The 22,533-nt window shown below is 41.6% G+C and overlaps 2 protein-coding genes across 8 annotated transcripts; one reads left to right on the top strand and one right to left on the bottom strand.

The window, feature by feature from the left end:
* Positions 1-56: 56 nt before the first annotated feature.
* LOC135137603 (nucleosome-remodeling factor subunit NURF301) lies at positions 57-21,501 on the bottom strand. 6 transcript variants are annotated; one of them, XM_064067309.1, is made up of 18 exons: positions 19,126-20,850; positions 18,784-19,066; positions 18,517-18,725; positions 15,518-18,466; positions 15,333-15,468; positions 15,001-15,215; positions 14,893-14,949; positions 14,519-14,800; positions 13,840-14,306; positions 13,290-13,794; positions 8,875-9,143; positions 8,312-8,528; positions 7,527-7,809; positions 1,588-1,777; positions 1,118-1,539; positions 796-991; positions 657-741; positions 57-606 (listed from the first exon to the last, which is right to left on the bottom strand). In XM_064067309.1, the coding sequence occupies exons 1-18, from the start codon at positions 20,153-20,155 to the stop codon at positions 401-403; spliced, it is 8,001 nt and encodes a 2,666-aa protein (XP_063923379.1). In that variant the 5' UTR covers positions 20,156-20,850; the 3' UTR covers positions 57-400. The 6 variants fall into 6 exon arrangements, with proteins under 6 accessions (XP_063923379.1, XP_063923374.1, XP_063923367.1 ...); XM_064067304.1 differs by having other exon boundaries at positions 15,001-15,248; positions 15,333-15,465; XM_064067297.1 differs by having other exon boundaries at positions 58-606; positions 15,001-15,248.
* On the top strand, positions 21,073-22,521 carry LOC135137658 (probable aminoacyl tRNA synthase complex-interacting multifunctional protein 2). Of its 2 annotated transcripts, none has more exons than XM_064067386.1 (4): positions 21,073-21,353; positions 21,643-21,807; positions 21,853-22,084; positions 22,139-22,521. In XM_064067386.1, the coding sequence occupies exons 1-4, from the start codon at positions 21,177-21,179 to the stop codon at positions 22,495-22,497; spliced, it is 933 nt and encodes a 310-aa protein (XP_063923456.1). In that variant the 5' UTR covers positions 21,073-21,176; the 3' UTR covers positions 22,498-22,521. The 2 variants fall into 2 exon arrangements, with proteins under 2 accessions (XP_063923456.1, XP_063923449.1); XM_064067379.1 differs by having other exon boundaries at positions 21,073-21,371.
* Positions 22,522-22,533: the final 12 nt, after the last annotated feature.

The raw sequence follows: 22,533 nt of genomic DNA, 5'->3' as shown, positions 1-22,533 counted from the left end.
TACCGACCAAATATAAAAATTTCAATATGTGCAAACTTAAGAAGACTCTGTTAAATAACACAATATCTACAATGGCACTAACTATTCAGAATAGATGCTATATATATAATATTTTATATAAATAGACTACATTTTGAACTCTGAAAAAATAATTTATAAAAGAAACTTAAACAAGTTTATTAATTTAAATATAAATAATACAAGACTTTAAAAATAGGATCTAACTATTAAATCGAAATTAAATCGCATCATTCATACACATATTCACAACTTATATACAAAAATTGTTTTATAAAGATTTCAAGTCGCTTATTTTAAACTGAGATCTTTACAAACCAACTTGAAATCCCGCGTACGCTCTTATTGCCTAACAATAAAAAAAGCTCTTTTAAGAAAGTAATCATTTGTTGGTCTCCATAAACTTATCTCTTAAGCATTTTATTTTATTCACAAAGTAAGCTTCTAAAGACTCTGCACACTTGAAAAATGGAGATTCCTTTGGATTATAATATCGACAGTTGTCAAAAATTTTAGTCATATCCCCTATAAACTCACTCAGTTTCGTGTAAACTTGATCATTAATTTTATTCTCTATTTTTTGGAGATCTGTAAACAACAACATTACTCAACATTTATAAACCGTCACCGCAACATACCCATGGGCTCCTTGATAACTTTATAATAATCTGGAGCTTCAGTTGGATCCACAGGTTCCATAAACGGCCAGGCGCTTTTGTGGGCCTGCACCAACAAAAACCCTGAATGCCGCGCAATCGTAACAAAATACTAACTCACCTGCAGTTGTTTGATCAGCTTCTTCAGCGACTCGAAGTCCTTCTGGGACAAATCCTTCATATTCGCGAAATTCACCGACGAATTCCGCTGGCACCTCGGGCAGATGTACTCGTCGATGTTGTCGGCTTCCGACTGCAGTATCCCCACGCACCTCCCATGGAACCAATCCTGACACCGGTCACAACAAATATAAAACCTAAAAATCACCCTAATAAGTACCCTTCACGCGCGGTTTTGCATATCAATAAAATTTTACAGCCAGCCGCAGACAAACTTACTTATAAGTTGTAAAATTTTATTAGTATACAAATAGTGTACTTACTGGGAGTCGTCGTACGGTTGCTGACACAAGCAATACAGCTTCTCCGTGTCCTTCGCCTGCTTGCACTCGTCGCACACGAACTCCGTCAGCGTCCGACTGCTCTCCTCGGTGATTCCCACGCAGTCGCCGTGGAACCAATTACTGCACAGATCGCACCCGACGTAGAACTTCGTTTCGTCGTACGGCGTCCTACATATACAGTACAACTTTTCTTTTTTAATGGCGGCCCTTTGGGCCGCCGCGTTCTGCGTCGCTTGCGTTTGCTTCTGGCCCTTTTTCTGGCGCGCCGACTTGGTGACTTGCGGTATGACGGCCGTCGTCGCCGTAGCTGCGGATTTTCGCTTGCTGCTGCCTGTGCGCACTTCGTCTTGCTTGCTCCGTTCCATTTTCGTGCGTGCGGCCAACTCTTCGGCTACTTCTTTCTGTAAACGAGGGGTTAGTTTTGGTTGACGGGCTGAGTCGGGGGTTACCTGGATTTCGTACTGCAATTCCTTCTCGAGGAGCGCCCTCTTCCGGAGGATGTCTTTCTTGAGGAATTCTTTTTGGCGGTAAAGACTGACCAGGATTTTTGTTCGCTGAGTGACTTTCCGGTCCTGCTCTTGGGCTTCTTTTAACTTCACGCGGGCTCGGGGTGAGACGATTTTTTCTTTGCTGGTGTCGCTGGAGACGAGATAATTTATGTTTGGTTTTGTTAGAAGCGACATCTGGTGTCGCTTTTGCGAATTAGGTAAGCGGGTTTGATCGTATTTAGGGTAATGATAATGACGTGAAATGTCACGTGGCGGTTTGTCATTGGTCAACGAACGGAACGCCATTATTTTTACCGACACACTCAGAGGTATTTTATTTTTAATTTGAATAAAAGTGGAAAAAAAATTAAAAGTAATCAACGGTAGAAGATCAAATAAGAAAATAAAAGAATTATATAAGAAGAATTGGAACCCCCGAGAAGGTTTCACATTCTTCAAACAATACATTTGGGCCCCAGAGAAGGTTTTACATTTTCAAAAAAGACAGTTGGGACCCCTGAGAAGGTTTCACATTCTTAAAAAAGACTATTTGGGACCTACAAGAAGGTTTCACATCCTTCAAAAAATACATTTGGGGCCCCAGAGAAGGTTTTACATAAAAAAAGACAATTGGAACCCCCGACAAGGTTTTACATAAAAAAACAAAAACAAAACATAATTTGGCGCCCCCAGGTTTTACAATTTAAAGGAAAAAAAAAAGAGTTGGGACCTCCGAGAAGGTTCTACATTCTAAAAAAAGGCCATTTGGGTCCCCTGAGAAGGTTTCACATTGGAAAAAAAAACACATTCGGGCCCCCGACAAGGTTTTACATTTTTAAAAAAGAGAGTTGGGACCCCCGAGAGAGTTCTACATTCTAAAAAAAGTCATTTGGGTCCCCTGAGAAGGTTTTACATTTTAAAAAAAGACAGTTGGGAACCCCGAGAAGATTTCACGTTGCAAAAAAAAAAAGTTTGGGGCCCCTGAAGTTTTACAATTTTAAAAAAGAGAGTTGGGACCCCCGAGAAGGGTCTACATTCTAAAAAAAGACCATTTGGGTCCCCTGAAGTTTCACATTGAAAAAAAAAAAAATTGGGGCCCCCGAGAAGGTTTTACCATTTTAAAAAAGGGAATTGGGACCCCCGAGAAGGTTCTACATTCTAAAAAAAAAAGTCATTTGGGTCCCCTGAGGTTTTACAGTTTTAAAAAAGGAAGTTGGGACCCCCGAGAAGGTTATACATTCTAAAAAAAGGCCATTTGGGTCCCCTGAGAAGGTTTCACACTGGAAGAAAAACACATTTGGGTCTCCCGAGAAGGTTTTACATTTTTAAAAGAGAGTTGGGACCCCCGAAAAGGTTCTACATTCTAAAAAAATGCCATTTGGGTCCCCTGAGAAGGTTTCACATTGGAAAAAAAACACATTTGGGCCCCCCGACGTTTTACACTTTTAAAAAAGAGGGTTTGGGACCCCCGAGAGGGTTCTACATTCTAAAAAACGCTATTTGGGTCCCCTAAGAAGGTTTCACATTGGAAAAAAACACATTTGGCCCCTCCGAGAAGGTTTTACATTTTAAAAAAGACAGTTGGGACCCCTGGGGCGGTTTCACATTGAAAAAAAAAAAAAAACATTTAGCGCCCCCGAGGTTTTACAATTTTAAAAAAGAGAGTTGGGACCCCCGAGAAGGGTCTACATTCTAAAAAAAAGCCATTTGGGTCCCCCGAGGTTTCACAGTGAAAAAAAAAAAAAATTGGGGCCCCCGAGAAGGTTCTACATTCTAAAAAAAGTCATTTGGGTCCCCTGAGGTTTTACAGCTTTAAAAAAGGAAGTTGGGACCCCCGAAAAGGTTCTACATTCTAAAAAAAAGGCCATTTGGGTCCCCTGAGAAGGTTTTACATTTTTAAAAAAGAGAGTTGAGACCCCCAAGAAGGTTCTACATTCTAAAAAAGTCATTTGGGTCCCCTGAGGTTTTACAGTTTTAAAAAAGGAAGTTGGGACCCCCGAGAAGGTTCTACATTTTAAAAAAAGGCCATTTGGCTCCCCTGAGCTTTTAGTTTTAAAAAAGAGAATTGGGACCCCCGAGAAGGTTCTACATCATAATAAAAGGCCATTTGGGTCCCCTGAGAAGGTTTCACATTGGAAAAAGAAACACATTTGGGCTCTCCGAGAAGGTTTTACAATTTTAAAAAAGAGAGTTGGGACCCCCGAGAAGGTTCTACTTTCTAAAAAAAAGTCATTTGGGTCCCCTGAGGTTTTACAGTTTTAAAAAAGGAAGTTGGGACCCCCGAGAAGGTTCTACATCCTAAAAAAAGGCCATTTGGGTCCCCTGAGAAGGTTTCACACTGGAAAAAAACACATTTGGGTCTCCCGAGAAGGTTTTACATTTTTAAAAAAGAGAGTTGGGATCCCCGAGAAGGTTCTACATTCTAAAAAAAGGCCATTTGGGTCCCCTGAGAAGGTTTCACATTGAAAAAAAAACACATTTGGCCCCCCGAGGTTTTACATTTTTAAAAAAGAGAGTTGGGACCCCCGAGAAGGTTCTACATTCAAAAAAGTCATTTGGGTCCCCTGAGAAAGTTTTACATTTTTAAAAGACAGTTGGGACCCCAAAGGTTTCAAAATAAAAAAAGACGGGCGTACGTTTACCTTTTTTCGAGAAAGTGGGGTGATTTCATAAACAAAAAAAAATTGTTATGACGTCATATACATTGATAATATATATACAATGCGAAAAAAAAAACAAGTTTGCAATCGAACACACGAAGTCCAGTTCGCATTCCTGACTCGTAACCACTATTATTATACCGTGCGTTTTTACAAAAATTTGGACGGTTAAGGAAAATCTCAAAGCGGATTCATACACCACACTTATAGGACTATTATTGTTGTATAACAGTTAAATCCAATAAAGATAGAATTCTTTGAAATGACGTCATCAGATTTTTAGTGGGGAGGATTAGCAAAATTTTGGTTAAAATTTAACCATCCACATGCTATTTCTAGTATACATACAAAATTTGACAACAATCGGTCCAGCAGTTTTGGAGACTACGTGTATCATAATAATGGATACAGACACCAGACATACATACATACATACATACATACATACAGACAGACAGACAGACAGACAGAGAGACAGAAACGGGAGACTACTTTTTTCGTACTCTAGGGGTCATGAAACGTCGTGGAATTGGACTCGATTGCTACACTTCTCCTTAGCTTAAGCTCGGAAAGTAAAAAGGTCTAAAATCATTTAGACAGAACTTTCCTCGCCCCTGAAGTAAATACAATAAAACATCAAACTTTCTGCAAAAATTATAAAACTTGATTTTGCGAATTTCATTTTTTTTATGAAAACCCTTGTAAGCTAAAATAAATATATTTTGTATGTAATGTTAAAATAAATGTAAAGTAGAGTGTTCCACGTTTCAAGTAAGTTTTTCCTTTACAAAATTTTGGGATGACGTCATAACCACTTTACAAGGACAGGTGTATCAATTTGGATTAAAAAAAATCATCACACTTGAGATAGGGCGGGTGGGTGGAGCTTATATTTTACCTTTTTTTTATTAATATACATAGTATTCTTTGAAGAACACGATACTCAAAAACATGTTTTTAATTTCTTGTAAAGAAATAAGTACTTTGCAGTTAAGCGGCGAATAAAAAAAAAATCACATTTGAGATGAGGCGGGTGGGCGGGCTTACATATTGCCTTTTTGTTTTAATATGTGTAGACTTCTTTTCACATCGGTGCAGTATAAAATTTTAATAATAATTTTTTGAATCACACTGTATGAAAAGAAAAAAAAATCTGCAGGAATGTGTTTCATCAATCAGGTCAACTTTTTAATAACGCCAAGAAAATTCAGAAAACAATCATCACTATTAAACATACGTAAAAAATTACAAGCTCCATTTTCCATTAATTGGTTATTTATTTACGTAAGTTGTTTTAACCTCATCCTGTTTCCAGTTTTTTTTAATCATGAGTGTTTACAATGAACCTCATAAATTCTAAATAATTTAAATTAAAAGTAAAAACTCTTCAATTCGAAAACCAGTTCAGACAAGAAATGGTCTATACAGGATGTTTCAACGGTTTGATATTCAAAAATTACTAACTGCCTGTGTGTTGTCGAAGTAAGTCTACACATATTACGAAAAAAAAGCCAAAATGTAGCCCCGCCCACCCACCCTATCTCAATTGTGATGATTTTTTTTATTCGTCGTGGGTCAAGAGGGCGGGGGTTATCTGCAAAATCGAAATAAGGATTTTGCAGATAAGCTCCGCCCTCTTGGCTCACGACGAATAAAAAAATCATCACAATTGAGATAGGGCGGGCGGGCGGGCTTATATATTGCCTTTTTGTTTTAGTATATGTAGACTTCTTTCCACAACGGAGCAGTGTAAAATTTTAATAATTTTTTGAGTCATTCTATATAAGCGATTGTAAAAAAATAAGTATGAAAAGAAAAAAAAAATCCGCAGGAATTTGTTTCATCTAGGTCAACTTTTTAATAAAGGCAAAGGAAATTCAGACAACAATCATTACTATATAAACATACGTGAAAAATTACAAGCTCCATTTTTCATTAATTGGTTATTTATTTACATATAGCTGTTTTAACCTGATTCTTTTTCCAGTTTTTTTTTTATATCATGTGTGTTTGCAATGAACCTCATACATTCTAAACAATTTGAATTAAAAGTTACAAATCGAAAACCAGATCAGACAAGCAATGCTAGTCCACGAAAATGATGGAAAAAAGAGTCTATACAGGATGTTTCAACGGTTTGATCTTTAAAAATTACTAACTGCCTATGTGTTATTGAAATAAGTCTACACATATTAAGAAAAAAAAAAAAGCCAAAATGTAGCCCCGCCCACCCACCCTATCTCAATTGTGATGATTTTTTTTATTCGCCATTAAGCAAGGGGGCGGAGCTTATCTGCAAAATCCTGATTTCTCTACGAGAATTTTTATTTTGCCTTTTTTTTTTAACATATAGTATTCTTTGGACAACGCGATACTCAAAAACATGTTTTTAATTTCTCGTAAAGAAATAAGTGTTTTGCAGTTAAGCTCCGCCCTCTTGGTTCACGGCGAATAAAAAAAATCTTCACATTTAAGTAGGGCGGGTGGGCGGGCTTACATTTTACTTCATGGTTTTAATATGTGTAGACTTCTTTTCACATCGGTGCAGTACAAAATTTTAATAATTTTTTGAGTCACTCTGTATAATCGACTATAAAAAATATGTAAGAAAAGAAAAAAATCTGCAGGAATGTGTTTCATCAATCAGGTCAACTATTTAATAATGGAAAGGAAAATTCGGAACATAGTCATCACGATAATAAACATAGGTGAAAAATTACAAGCTACATTTTCCACTAACTGGCTATTTATTTACATATAGCCGTTTTATCATCCCGTTTCCAGTTTTATGTCTTGAAAATGAACCTTGTAAATAATTTGATTTAAACCCTCCAAAAAGACATATAATATGAAACAAATGTTCAACTGTGAACAACTGACTACATTAAATACAATACATTGCACATAATTTTTCCATTATTTTTCTCTCGAGTCTGAAATATATTTGTAACGTTATTTCTCGTTTGTTTAGTGCTATTTTTCTTTTTTTTTTTTGGTCATCTACAAACGCCACAACGTTGCATTGTTAGACCATAAACCGGGTGTGTGGAACGTTTTCGACAATGAAAAGGAAGATGAAAAAATAACACATTTATTGTTTTTTTTTTCCAGATTGATTATAAATAATTGAGATTTATTGTCAAGGGGTAAAAAATTCGTGTTGAAGCTGATTTAAACTGAGTTGATCGTGTCCGTCTGATGAAGTGACCGGTAAATGAGTCTAAGAATGAGTGTACTTACTGTACGTCATCTATTTTTTTGTTTTCGCTGTTTCTGTTCGGCCGCGATCGCTTCGGCGTCTCCATCACCCAATCACTGTCATCGTTCCTACTGGCACTGGGCGTCCGCTTACGGGAAACGTTATATCGCGTGTTAGTAACCGGCACTGGATTGTTAACTTTGGCGACTGGTGCGGGAATGTCCGGTTCTTGCTTCATCTGCTTTTCCTGGTAGCGTTGTAGCTGCAAGAGTTTTTCTTCGATTTCGGGATTAAGGTTTTCTTGTTTAAGTGCAGTTTTGATCGCTGAATAAGAAGTCAGAAAATAAAAATATAAAGAATTTTAAAAGGAATTTTGGAATTTTAGGAGACCCAAAGCAAAACGACTTAAAATAAATGTGTAAAGAAGTGCAAGGTGTTTGGCAAGGAAACTCCTGGTCGCTTGTTGTAACAGATTTATTACAGTTTCGAGTACATGTAGTTACAGCTTACATAAAATGTTGTAACTAGCTTATATATCTATTACCTCAAAAGTTTCCGCTCACGTCACAACAAAAAAACGAGAACAAAAATTTTCCATATAAAAAATCAGTCTTTTGGAAACGAAAAAGTAAATGCAAAATATCACAGAAAGAAAAATACGCACATTTCTGGAAACTTTTGATCGAGTAGGAACCCTTGCTCTTCTAAATACTGTTCGATTGTTAAAGTCTTACGATTTAGAAACGATTGGCGTAGTCGTTTTGCAATGGGTAAGTGGTACAATTAGGATTGTACACAATTACTGACGGTTGATATAGCAACATACTTTGCTGAATATAGTCGGGTGTGACGACAAACTGCTTATTCTGGTCGCCGGCGGCAGTTTGCTGTTGCTGCTGCGGTTGTTGCTGCGTCGGCGACGTCGTCGTAACACCCTGATTAGACTCCATATTCGCTTTCATCGCCTGAAGTAGAGCAGAAGTCTGCGACTGCTGCCCATTCACAAGAACCTGACGACCCGAAGTTGTCACGTTTTCGTTCGTCTGCAAGTATTGCAACACTTAAGTGACAACGAAACACATCGACGACCGTGCACAACGCGCTTAACCATACGAAAAAGTAAACAAAAAGCGATTTCAACTCATTTATTCCAACACGGTTAGTACAACAAAGCATGAACAAGGCACCCTCACACCACAGCGAGCGAGAGAGAGACAGAGAGAAACAGGTACATGCTCCTCACACTTTACACTCCTAAAATTATTTATCTACATGCGAATTGAACGCGTACGGAAAACTTTATAAGCACTTACTTAACTAGACACCAATCAAGGGACAGACCATGCGACAACAAGGATTGGTTACAGATCGATTTCAAAACAGAAGTACCTGATTAGCAGGTTGCACTATCACCTTGGGCTTGGGGGTCATGTTGCATACCTGCTGTACTGTTGACGCAGCCTGCTTGACGACGCTGGGCTGCGGCTGCGTCTTGGCGGACGTCGGCGGCGACTGCACGACGCTCTGCTGGACGGGAGCTAACGGCGGCGGCTGGCTAGACACACCCTCGGACTGCGACTGGTCGGGGTTGCTCGGCTGCACCGCGAGGTAGATCTTCGTAGGCCCCAGGACACCCTGCTTCCCGGTCGACGCTTGCGCTACCACGAAAAAAAAACACATTCCTTACTCCACACATTTTTGAAAAAGAGGATTCAATTATCAGTTCAAAACAAGGTTATTATTCTCCTAAAATGGTAATCAATGGAGAGTATAAAGACCAAGTTTGCCACGGTCTGCTACATACAAGTTTTAAAATCTCTGGTACTTATCCTGTTCGCAATATTGACTACAACTATTTATTGCAAACTCACGAATTACAATCACTCTCTGACAGACGTAAGATTCATGGTGCTCGTTTTATGTGGAAATTAATACACAACAAACTGGATAGTTCTCAGCTTCTGGAATATGTCAACTTTCATGTGCCTCGGTTAAGTGCTAGATATGCTTGTACTTTCGTGCTATCTCAGTCTAGAACGAATTTGTTAAAGAATTCTCCAATGGTTAGAGTATCTAGACAGGCCAATGAACTGTATAGCGATATTTTTATATAATTAGGTTATTAAAATGTGTATGGAAACTTAAGTTTATGTTTTTTAGGTTTTTTTTTTCTTGTATCAATTAGTAAGACTTTTAGGCCCGTTATTTCAATTCATAGTTAACTTATGGTTAACATTTAACCTATAGTTAAATGCAAAGTTCCTTATTTCAATTGATGGTTATATCCAAACCTGAAGTTTACTCATAGTTAACTTTACCAGCACATGTAGTATGAGTTAACTGATAGTTTTCAATTATACTACGACAAATGTCAGTCATATTTAATTTAAAAAATGAACGACTACGAAGTACCTAAATGCCTTCAGTGACGATGAGGAACTACCTCTGAGGAAAAGAAAAGTGGTTCGGGAAAAGGTAAACCATTTTGAAAAGTGGGAGGAAAAGCATTTTTTCAGCGTTTTCACAAATTAAAGCGAACAATAGAAAATTTAATAGAAGAACAACGTTATAAGAAATCCTACCGAGAGGTATGCGGGTCCTGACGTTAATTTTCTTAATCAATAATTCAGCTGTTTCTCCGGCAGACCATGTACTTGATTCTGCGGGGGTCAACCTTACTATTATCACAGTTTTAAAAGATAACTAGGTAAATACGCCACTATCAGCTCCACACTTTCACTATCAAAAAGCGGTGTTGAGCCAAAAATCACTTCTCCAAATAGTCTTTTGACAGCATTATCAACCTCAGAAATTTCCTGAAATTCTGCTTTACCTCCACCAGTTTTTCTTTTTCATTGTGTGAAAACTTGGCTTTCGTCCCTTTAAGTTGTTATATTGTTTTAAAATTTCATTTTCAGTTACGTCCTTTTTTTCGATTAAACTCATTAATAAATTGCTCCTCTGTTCGGGCAAAGTTCAGTGTTTGATTATTTGATGTCTTTTGTGACAATTCTGACGTAGAAATTACAGCGTTGCCTTTCCAACTTTTACTAAACTCATGAACCCGTATTCAGCGCCATTCTTTAAATTATTTTTTATCTATTTTTTTAGTAATCAATTGATTAAACTAAATAATTTTTTAAATCGATATTTTAGTGAATGCCCTATTCACTACCGTTTTTTACGCTTCTATTAACTAATTAATAACTTAACGAACATTCATTTGACAACGTCGCAAAATTTGTTAAAATCTCACTATCCGTGTATGTCAAACATATCCAACTTGCACATTTAATGAATAAAAATTTATATTGCAGCAGTTTAACAGTGGCCGACGACCACCAGGATCCTTTATTTTAATAATGGTTGCGGTCAATGCAGTCCACCACTCCAGGAAATGTTCTAATGTTATAAAAATTTTGCTTGAACCCCCTAAGGTTTCTTAAACTGAGATAGTCGAGAAATTAAAACTCGAGCTGCCTTAATACAAATGTACCTCATAGAAACTTGAGTACCACCATGCAGATCTCCTAATATGAATAATACAATATTGGTAAAAAATAATTAAAGGTTATAATAGGTACACAATAGTTTTAGTATGAAGATTACCTGTAGTCGTATAGTTATGGCAAGTTGTATTTCACTTTTGAAGTTTTCTTGTAGTTTTAAGCCAATCAGACACCCTACGGCCTCGAAAAGAGCAACAAAACCATCAAATTTTATCTAGAAATCGTATTTTTGTTGATTTTTATTAAACCTGAACTATATTTCAACATTTTTTGATGATTCTGAGCGACGAAACACATTTAGAGCATGCAGAATCGTCTCAAATTACGAAAAGGAGACGTCTGGGTTAGTTTTATGCATTCCGGCGTTCGTAGATAGAAGAAAATAGTCAAAATTCTTCAGAAACGTCACTTTTGAAGCGTTTTCTTGTAGTTTTAAAGCCAATCAGACACCCAAGGGGCTCGGAAAGAGCAACGAAACCATCAAATTTTAGCTAGAAATCTTATTTTTGTCGATTTTTACTAGATCTGCACTATATTTCAACATTTTTTGATGATTCTGAGCAACGAAACAAACTTAGAGCATGCAGAATCGTCCCAAATTACGAAAAGGAAGCACCACCGGCATCGGCGAACGAATTTATGTTGAAAATTATACAATATAAACTGAATGCCTTCCAAAATATTATCCATTTTGAACGATTTTATATAAATGTCAACATAAATAATTATTTAAAGACGGTTATGTCGTCGATTAAAATATTGATTAAAAAAATCGTCAAATGACATTAATTAGCCGCTAAGCAATGGCGCTGAATAGGTAAATTTAATAGACATTGATTAAGGGCTTAATAGACATCTACTAAACATAATCGACAGCGCTGAATACGGGCTATGGTAACTAAACTAACAGTAACGTTTTGATTGAAATCGCGATTTGTTTTTTAACCACTAGTTAACTTGTGGTTAGAATTAACTAGTAGTTTTCAAAACTACAGTTACTTTATTGTATATAGTACTGTAGTATATATTCTACTCAAATAGTAGAAAAACTCGGAGCACAGTGATATTTAGGGTACCTGTGTCCACGACTAACAAATCGCAAAATCATCCGATCAAACGTATGATGGAAACGGCTAACAGGATGGCGGACAATTCAACATTTTTATTATTTGATTGTGACAGATCAAAATTCAAATCTAGAATTAAGTGTATTTTAGGTCTGTAAATTAAAGTGTATGATAGAATGTTAGTATTTAAGTTTAATTCATTTTCAATTCTTTAAGAAAATTATTAGTGAAGGGTTTATAAGTATATAGATTTTATTTACTTAATTAGTGTTTTTTTTTTTCTGTATTTTCTAAGATAATTTCAATTTGTATAGTTTATAGCATTGTAAATTGGGGTTTTCCCGTCAAATTAAATTAAATTAAATTAATATAATTGCCCTCTAACTGGGTTACCGTTGGGCAAATAAATTATTATTATTATTATTATTATTATACATAATTTACGATGTTAATTTAGCAACCAGGTTGTAAGTGTTTTGTTTTTCTCCGTTATTGATCAGTTTTAACTGTCAAGACGCTATCTACAAATGAGACACTCAAGGCTCCGTTTTAAGCTCATCATCTTTCTTTATTTACGTTAATGACGTCATTATTAAAATTTTTGATTCTTTTATATTTTCGGACTGCCGCGAATTTATTTTTCAGCATAAATATAAGATTTATATTTACATTTCAAGGATCTAAAAGTTTGCTTTTACGACTACTAAATTCAAATTCGGTCTTCGAAATTTCCCAGAACACCGAAAAAGCTGAAAAAAACCTATGACTTGTCTGTTCTTTTGTCTAATTGGTGCGAGAATGCTGCAATGTTTGTTTAGGTCCTTTATTTTTTCGTATTTGTTGAAACGATCTCATGCAGCTTTCAGATCCAATATATTCCGGTATTTAAATTTATGAGAATAATTTCATTTTTATTTAATAATTTATTCAATCAGCGTGTAATAAACTTAAGAATTTCCAGAGTTATTTCAAATATTCAAAACTGTCTGTGCTTTAGAATCACTGCTAAATATTCCACAATTAAATTTTTTCCTTTAAATTTGAATTCCATAAACGAGCAACCTTATTGAATTTCTTCACTCAGATTTTATTAATTTAATTTTTATAAAAAACAAGATATGACCAAATCAAAAGTCTACTACGCGTTAACCAAACTGATCTATTCATCCCCTCCAACAAACACATGACGTCACCTCAAACTTAACCGGGAGCTCGTCGCCGCCCCTACCTTTGAGCAGCTGCTGCTTGACCTGCTGTTGCACCGCCGCCAGCTGCTGCGGCGTGAAGTCCGCCCCTTGCAGCCCCTGCAGGACGATCCGCGGCCCCTGCGGCGTCTGTATGACCTGCGCGGTGACGCACTTGATGACGGTGCCCGGGGGCTGACCGGCCAGGAGCTGCTCCATCGTCGCCTGGTCGTTCTGGCTCACGCTCTCCCTCGGAGTGGCCGTTTTCACCTGCTGTTGGATCTGCGGCTGGGGCGTTTGTACTACCTTGGGACTGTCGACCTGTTGCGGTTGCGAAACCACTTGTTTCACGGGCGTCGCGACGGCCGTCTGACCCGTGTTCAACTGGGTCAGGTTACCCGGCGTCAACTGGGCCACCACTTGGGCCTGGTTGTTGCCCGTCGGACGAATCAGGACTTGTTGGCCGTTGATCGTCGCCATTTGGACCTTGCCGGAGGCGATTTGTTGCGCCAGGCTCTGGTTGTTGACGACGATCTGGTTGGTGATGACCTGGAGGAGAGGGGTGAGAGATTGTCGTGCGGTGGTGGCTACTACCTGTTGGCCGGTGGGGGTGCCGATGACTTGGTTGCCGCTGATGACGACTTGTTGTTGGATGACTTGGCCGCCGCTGACGACGACGGTGTTCGGACTGGCCACTTTTTGCACTACTGAGGATGTGGGGGTTTTCATGATGACTTGTTGGGTTTTGACGGGGCTCTGTTGGGTCTGTTGCTGGTTGGCCGGTTTCAGTTGGTTTCCCTGCACAACCACTTTACCTAAGGAAGTATTCGGCGATGGTTTAATCAATGGTTTGATGGGTGTGGTGGTGGTGGGTGTTTTAACCGCCAATCCCGACGATTGTAACTGAGCGTTGGTCATCACTTGGAGTTTGCCGTCTGGATACTGGACCAACTGCTGACCGGGCAAAAGACCCTTAACGGTAATGCGACCATCCGGTGTTCGCATTATTTGGACCCTTTGCGGGGTTTCGGATTGTTTTACCGGCGTGGCGGTTGTGGTAACTGCGTGATAACCGACCAATCAATATTTTGCATGTACATGACTAAATACAACAAGGGCTACTGATTCACACTAGTACTATTTAAAATTTATGATCAATATTTCAATCCATAGCAGGTATGAGTCAGTAACGCACGTTTCACACTTGCTACCTCCGATTTCAGCAGTTACGCTGTCGTCGATAATGTTAATTTTGCACGATTCTAAAAATTACCTGGCTGCTGTATTTGGACTGTCTGTAGCGTAGGTTGAGCACCTGTGGTTTGCACTTTGATGAGACTCTGTTGAGCATTTTGTAGGTTCTTGGGCAAGATATTGGCTGCGTTGGCGACGACCCTCGTCGTACCGTCCGCCGCTTTCGTCATCAACAATCGACGACCGACTAGCTTGTTGCTGTTTGACGTCAACAATGACGTCAAGGTTGTTTTACCACTAACCACGGGTTGATTGGCGATGTTTTTAACGATCTTCATCTGTCCATCCGGAGTCGTCGTCACTGCAAACACGTATCAATCAATATCACACTAGCACAAAACCAAACCATGCTAAGCGCCACATAAAACCACACATCCAACACTTAGTGCCTACCTTTAGGTTGTATTGGAGTGGTTGTGGTGCTTGGTTTTGTAGCAGTAGTAGTGGCAGCTTTCAAAGAAACGATTACAATAAACTAACTTTGAATAAACATACACTCACCTTGAGCCGTACTCCCGACCATTTTGATGATCTGTCCCGGCGAGTTCTTGATTTCCAAGGCGCGCTTCTGCTGATGTGCCGCCCTTTGCAGCCGCAACTGCTGCTCCATCTTCTCTTTGATTTCTTCCGCGCTCGCCTTGCCTGATACTGTGACTTTGTTCAGTTCGGTGGCGTCCACGACGGCCTTCGCCGGCGGCAGATTCCCCGTGCGACTCCTAGTTATAACTTGTGCATTAGCCTTCTCAATCCTGTACATAACACACGAGCAAGCGGTTAGTGAAAATTCATGCAAGCAAATCGAAATAGACGAGACACGTGCCAAAACGACCCACCTTTCTCCGTACTGCTTGATCTCCCAAAGCTCGAGCTTGTCCTCGTCGACCCACTCCTCCGTGACTTGCGGGTCGGTGCTCTGGGGCGACTCGGGTCGCTTACGCTTGCGCAAACCGCTCCTAATCGACGTAACTTCTACAAACAAACCAGACATAAAGTAGTCGTGTCGAAAATCGCGGCTTACCTCTAACTGTCTTTGGCAACTCGAGAGGGATCACCACTTTTCGCCTCAAGTATTGCGTGCGTTCCATGAACTGACCGACGTGCCGGTGCTTCAACAACTCGAGCGACAAGATCTCGGTTTCTGTGGTGAGTTGGTGTTTGCCTTCGGCGTTGGGGGGCTTCGTCTGCATGTCGTCCCACCTCAAACACGACCATAGAATACGTAGTTGAAGGGCCACCGCCGCCAATAGGCGGATGTTACCGGTGCGGTAGACCCAGCACGTTTTGAATAAGGGTCGGGCGCAAGGGTAAGGCCACACGGAGTTGTTGGGTTTGGCTAGAGCGTGGTAACCGTTAATGTGGATGCGGCCGGCGTGCCGCGCCAACTTCTTCACCTCGTGCTGCGGCAAAACCAACAACGACCCTTTATTTTTCTTCGTCTTATACGTCGAACACACAGGGTACTTGATCACCTGTCGCTTCTTGCGCTTACTTTCGCTCTGACTCGGTACCCGCTTCAAGTAAATTTTACCTTCAGTGGAAATTCGACTATACACTCGCTCGGAGCCGTCTTCGGCGTGCTCTTTCTTGATGGTTTTCTCTTCACGCTTCACCACGTTCTTGAAGGCGCAAAACCTACGGTTTTGCTGGGCGCTATAAACCGAGGTTTTCGCATTCATGGTTTGAATGGTACTACCAGTTGAACACACCGTGACGGTATCCGAGGTGCTTTCGCTCGCAGACATGCTTTTAACCACACCATCGACGATGGTCTGCTGCGTTGTAACAGTCGCGGTAGTCGTGGTCGTAATAGTTATACTTTTCTTATTGAGCGGAGCGCCACCCCCTAGAATCATTTCTTTAATATCATCGGGCGACATATCCTCCATGTCCACGTCACTCTCCGACTTAAATTTTTTCCTAGGTGGGCTATCCGACACCCCGTCGCTTTCCGTCGTCGTGATAATATCGACCCCGCTTTCCACTTTCTTCGGTTTATCTTTTTTCTCGTCTAGTTCTTCCTTGATTTCGTCGCTTTTGATTACGGGCACGCCGAGTGTGCAAACTCCTTCGAGTTCATCGACGTACGCAGGCGCGGCTTTGAGTAAATTAGTAAACTCAGTCGGGACGTCTCTAGCGGTGGTTTGTTGCGGCGCCTTGAGCGTCTGTTCAAGAATCGACGGCTTTTTGTTCACCGTTATCGGCGAGTTTGATAGCTTGATGGCGTTGGAGTTCGTCGCGAGGTTCGCTTTTCGCAGTAGTGCCAACAACTCGCGTCTGACTTTAATCCTTTGAATACACAACGGTGAGTAACAATTAGTTTCGATGTTGGTGCTACCGCTCGAGTTACAACCTTTAGAGTAACACTGAAAGTCTTTCGCCAGTTTAGATATAGAAGTGTACTGAAGACGCAACGAGTGGATCTTTTTGGCTATGGAATTGAGTACTTCTCTGTTGGCAGCCGTCTGAGGAGTATTATTCGGTAGAGTAACTTTTCCCACTAGCATGTTATTCAGTTGTTTATCTAAACCCAGAACTGTGTCGTTATTGGTTTCCGCTTCGTCCCCATCAATGTCAATCGTTTCGTCTTCTTTTTGATTGTCTTCGCTTTTGGTTTGGGCTATTTTGCGTTCCTCGAGTGTCTTTAGTTGCAGACGCCTTGGCAAGAAATCGTCCAATTTTGATTTCTTTGCTACTTTTGGATATAGTAGACGACTTTTCGTCTGTAACGCTTTAGAAACGTCAATGTCCTCGAAACACTGCGGCACAGGCACTACCCTCAAATTTTTCAAATCTGAATCGCTATCCTTGTTGTCGTTGTCTCCCCCGTATTTATTGACGGCGTAGTTGTATATTGGCGGTTCCAACCCTAGTAATTTCACCCCCGTGCCGTCGTCAATCTGCACCATGTACTTCAGCGGCTCCGCAGCCAACCCCATTTCGTTCGAATTGACATGTTTAAAATTCCGCGAAGTGGACAGCCACAACCACCCCCACCTTCCGTGAATCCTGTACTCCTCCCCTTTTTGTTTCCACAGCTGGTGCTTGAACCCCATCGTGTACTTCACGTACCCACTAATCAACATGCGATTCCTCTCTTCCTCCTCCTCCCGCTCCTTCTTCTCCCTCTTTTCCATCTTCTTGCGCTCCTCCCTCTCCACCGCCGTTATCCTTGAAAGTTTAATGTGTCCTAACTGTTCATGCCACACGTTCGCGAAAACGACCGGTTTTATGCAAGCCTGTAGAACGATTAAAGCTCGCGCAAAATCTTTAGGTTGCTGACAGCTCCCCACCACGTTCAACCAGTGCTTCCGCAACAACTGCCAATTCGGGTGCATGTACGCCGACTGGATCGACTGCTCCAGTTGTAAGAACGTCTGTCTCAAAGTGTTCAAAAGGACGGTTCTGTTGCCGCTCAAAGCACCCGACCATTTGAACTCGGAGGCCGTCGTCAAGGAAAATTTATGCGACAAGTGGCGCTTCTTATCGCGCTCTTCGTTCCTCTGCGGTTTATTTAAAGCTATGACGTTGGTGGTGAACTGGTTCACGTAAGACTTGAAGGTGTTCTCCATCCCGAGTTTGAACAAGTAGGTGCCGTTGGCGATTTGACTGGACTTAAGTCGGGTCATTCTTGACGCGTCACCATTTTTTTCCAATTCGTCCCGGGTCAAAACAGTACTGGTTCGTTTGCGCAGTTCGTCAATGTTGAAGTTCTTTGGTGTTGTTGCGTCGACTTTGGGTTTAGAATCTTTGTCTTCTTCGTTGTCTTTTTTGTCTTCGGTGGTGGGTGGGTCGGGGTTTGTGGGGGGTGTGGAGGTCTCCACGGTTTCTTCGCTAACCGCTTGCGGGAAACCGTCGGAGCTTTCTTCGTGCATTTTCGCCACCATGTCTTCGGCGTTCTGACGAACTCTTTCTTTGCGTTCTTCTTCGAGGCGATCTTCGATTTCTTTGTTGGTTTTGATTATCAAGGCTGGAAATTGGGGGTGTGGTGAGAGGATTTGGAGTTTGATATTGACTTACCGTTTTCCGAGTCTAGGTAAGTCTTCTTGTTGCCTTTTAGTTGGTTTGTTAGTTTTTCGGTGAGTTCCATTTGACGGTAAATTTCGTCTTTGTAGTCGTTTAGTTCTCTGGAAAGGGTGGCTTCCATGTCACTCGTGTCAAAAATTTTTAGGAGCTCGTCGAACTGAGTCCGGGTTGTGTAGTAATGAACTTCGCCGGTGTCTGACTCACTGGGGGACAAAATTTGTTATAATTTGGCTGGCGGGAGTGATCATTGGGAATTCTTACACAAAAACTCTCCTGCAGAGGAAGTAGTATTTTCTTCCGTGTCTGTCATAGCCTAGATGTTCTTGTCTAGAGAGCTGACCTTGTTTTTCTATGTCTAACACACAGTCAACTACGCCAGAGACTTTGTGTGACCTGCAGATGCCACACTGCCAATCTTCTTCAGGTACGTTTACTAAGGGGGGATCCACGCACTCCAGATGGTAAACTGCCGGGCAAGTTTCACAACACAGGAGGTCTCCAAGTTTGTGGCAAACCCGACAGTGGTCATCATAGTGCATGGGAACTAAAACAGAGTAAAATCAAGTTACATTTGGGTTAAAAAATCCACAAAAGTGCGTCTACCTTCGCTTAACAAATCTTCCCTAACCGGGTTAGTGGTTAAGAATTGATCAGTTAAGAACTGCAAAACCGCTATTCTGTCGTCGAGCGTGGAAAACGGATACTCGGTACTGCTTAAAATGTGCATGACTTTTTGGTCGAAATTTTTGTCGCTCTCGACGTAGCTTCGCAAAACTTCCGGATATGTAACGTAATCGATTAAATAGAGCGAGATGTTGACGCTATCTTTTTGGTCGAGGGGTCCGAAGTGCGTTTGTTGCGAGTCCTCCTCCCGGAGTAGCGCCTTGAGGAGCATGATGTGGACCTCCGCGAGGAGGCTGCTTTGGTCCTCGCAGATGATCGCGGCGCAAAAATCCTCGAACCGGAACGGCGACAACCGGACTAAATTTCGAAAGTGTCTCAAGACCTCGTAAATGCTAAGTATCGACATGACGTGTTCTCTGGGCACTAGGAGATCGTCCGACGACTTGGGTAGCGTCAGCGACGGGATTTCGCGGTTTTGCAGCCACAGGGGCTCGGGGGTGATGGGTCTCGACGCGGCCGCGAGAGCCCTCCGCGGCGTGCCACTCATAGTACTGTAACTGCTCAACGAGAAGTCACTATCACTGCTGGCGTCCCCGACGGAGTTGTCCGATTCACTCTCACTCAGTCCCAGTTCGTCTTCGATTTCGCTCTTGTTGTCGCTGGAGTCGTCGCCGAAGTCGGAGCCGTAGTGGTACTCCGAGTCCTGGTATTCGGCTCCGGAGGTGTTGTAGCCCCGGCGCTGGTAACTCGAGCCCGTGTAGCCGGGCCTGCGGCCCGCTCTGTGCCCGTCTTTGCCCCTGATGCGGTTGCTGCTGCGCCTCCCCGTGTCGCTGCCCTGCGGGGACGACGCCCTCGACGCGTTGGGCGTGCTGGACTGCGAGTCCGAGCCCTTGTTGTAATTTAGGAGATATTTCGGCTTTTTCAGGAGGTGATACTGGAATTTTTTGGTCCTTTCGGCGACCTGGACCTTGGGGGGCCGCCCCCGCTTCTTTAGGCCTCTCGTTGACATCGTGTTGTGAAACTGTCAATAATGCACGTGGTAGTTCACCAAACGTTTGTATACAAATGTGAATGTCAAAAATGCTGCTCGAAACGATTCATGGTCGTCCAGTCGATCTTTTCGCCATACTAAATCGGCTACGTCACGTGACAAACAACATCAAACACATTTTACGCGCCCATTTACCACTCACTGAGCCCCATCTCGGTTCGAGTCATCGATTTCGGGACAATCCCTCGAATCGGGCCCTCAAATCGCTCCTCTGGCTAGAAGGACGCACTTAATTCTTCGGATGACGCGTATCCCACAAGCGAAAAAGAACACCTAACAACCGACGATAGCCGCGCTCCCATTGGCTGACGCTCCAGCCGCCATGACAACTTGCAAATAAAATTCCCTCAACACCACTTCCAAAGCGCCTTTTTCTCGAACACCTCGCCGAGAAAACGGCCGAATCCAAGCGTTTGTCAACAGTTTAACACCACAAACACTTAATTATGTCGATAATTGATTTTCTAGCTCGGACATCGCATCCAATCCAAGCGCACCGTGGATGCGATCCATCCTCGCCACCAGATGGCGCGCCGCTCGCCCCTCGACCAAAACAAAATCCGCCTCGACGGAAAAAAAACCTCGCTTCAGAAACCCATCTTCGCACCTCAAACCGCCCGAGACGCTCCAAATTTTTTTGCCTTTTCAAAATGACACCGCCACTTCCGGTCCGCCGGAAACGCCGCACAACTTAGCCAACAAGATGGCCGCTGGACGCCAGGGGCGGCTCGTGCTTTATCGATTTTGGAGCCGCGCGGAGGGTGCACGGCGGCCGCCACGACGGTTTTGTTGCAACGCAGTCAACAATTTCCGATTCAAGTGTGCCAAGTTGTAATTGTGCGATTTTTGGTGGCGTTGTGGCGTTTTGGGTAAGTGACACGTGCGCCGCTGCTTTGACACTTGCCCCCTTGGCGAAACGCGACACGATTTTTCTATTTTAACGAGACGAGATTTCGGAAATTTGCGAAATTGTTGGAAAATGAACGGGCCGCTGAAGATGTATAGCACGAAACAGGTGGTGCAGCACGATTTTCGGGTGCGGCTGCCCGAGTGCATGTACAAATTGAAAAATATCCACGCTGCAAGAAATGGTGTGGTGGAACGGGGAACGGATCACGTTGCGACGTCCACGAGAAAATTGGATATATTCGACCAGGTTAAGCAGTTTTTAAAGGTTTAATACATCTCTTTTTTTCCAAAGCGTTATATTAACGGTCTAATTGCTTTAAAATCGCTTAAATGCCCATTACTCACCATCATTTCTTAATAATACACTTGCATGACACCACAGTTATCAATTTTTGTGAACAACTGTCAAAAATGCAGTGAAAATGAAGGAGGTTACTATTAAAACACGTTCGCTGAGTGAGGGCATACGCCAAGCTTGATCACCATTTGATTTAGACAATTATCACTGAAATACTTATTTGAGCTCTCCCATGCAGAATTACCAAAATATTCCTGAGATGGCTGCACTCGAAGTGAGGCAGGAGGAAATCCTGCGACAACTAGCTGAGTTGAAGAAACAAATGGACTCGATCAGAAACACCCTGAAAGTGGCCAATCATGCACCATTTCCGACTGTTATCCTCAAACCCAAACAAGAAACGGTAAGACAGTCAATAATTTTCGCCCAGTAATAACTCAAATTGTAGCCTCCAAGTCTTCCCGACATTATCATAAACGCTAGCCCAACAAACCCACCATATTCGCTCGAGCTAATCCAGAAACTATGGAAGAACTACATTTTCCTATCAGTAAAAACCTACACCCACTCTAGTCTGACTACCTTGACTGAAAACGCGACTGAGTTAACTAAAATTCTTGAAGCTTTTTCAGCAGAGACCAATGTTCCTAAAGTCAACGTAAAGCTCATTTGGAAGGATGGTAAGAAAAGCAAAAAAGCACCTTGTGACTACTCAGTAATCATAATTTTTTCAGTAGGGGCAAACGTGGAATTATTGATCTCACACCAGCCAATTTTGGGTGAAGTAAACATCCTGAGATACTTATCTAGAGTGAGTTCTGACCTTTTGAACTATGAAACATACAACAACACACATGAAATTGATACTTTACTGGATATATCATACAACATTGTGAAAGCTAAGACAAAGACTGAAAGAGGCGCTTTATTGAAAGCGCTAAGTAAGTCACTGGGGAAGTCTCAGTGGTTAGCAGGGAGAAGTCAAGTCAGTGTAGCCGACCTTGCTGCCTACTCAGCCATCAAGCAAGCCACCAGTCCCAGTGAAGTTAGCGTGTCTCTAGGGAAATGGTTACAAAGGTGTGCAGCCTGTTGATTCAATAAACAAACTTAATCTAAAGCAATTTTTTTA

This window comes from Zophobas morio, unplaced genomic scaffold (assembly GCF_036711695.1).
Source record: "Zophobas morio isolate AGI-343-1 ecotype UQ-CSIRO unplaced genomic scaffold, CSIRO_AGI_Zmor_V1 ptg000004l, whole genome shotgun sequence".
Classification (NCBI taxonomy): domain Eukaryota; kingdom Metazoa; phylum Arthropoda; class Insecta; order Coleoptera; family Tenebrionidae; genus Zophobas; species Zophobas morio.
This window is presented reverse-complemented; position numbering and strand designations above follow the sequence as displayed.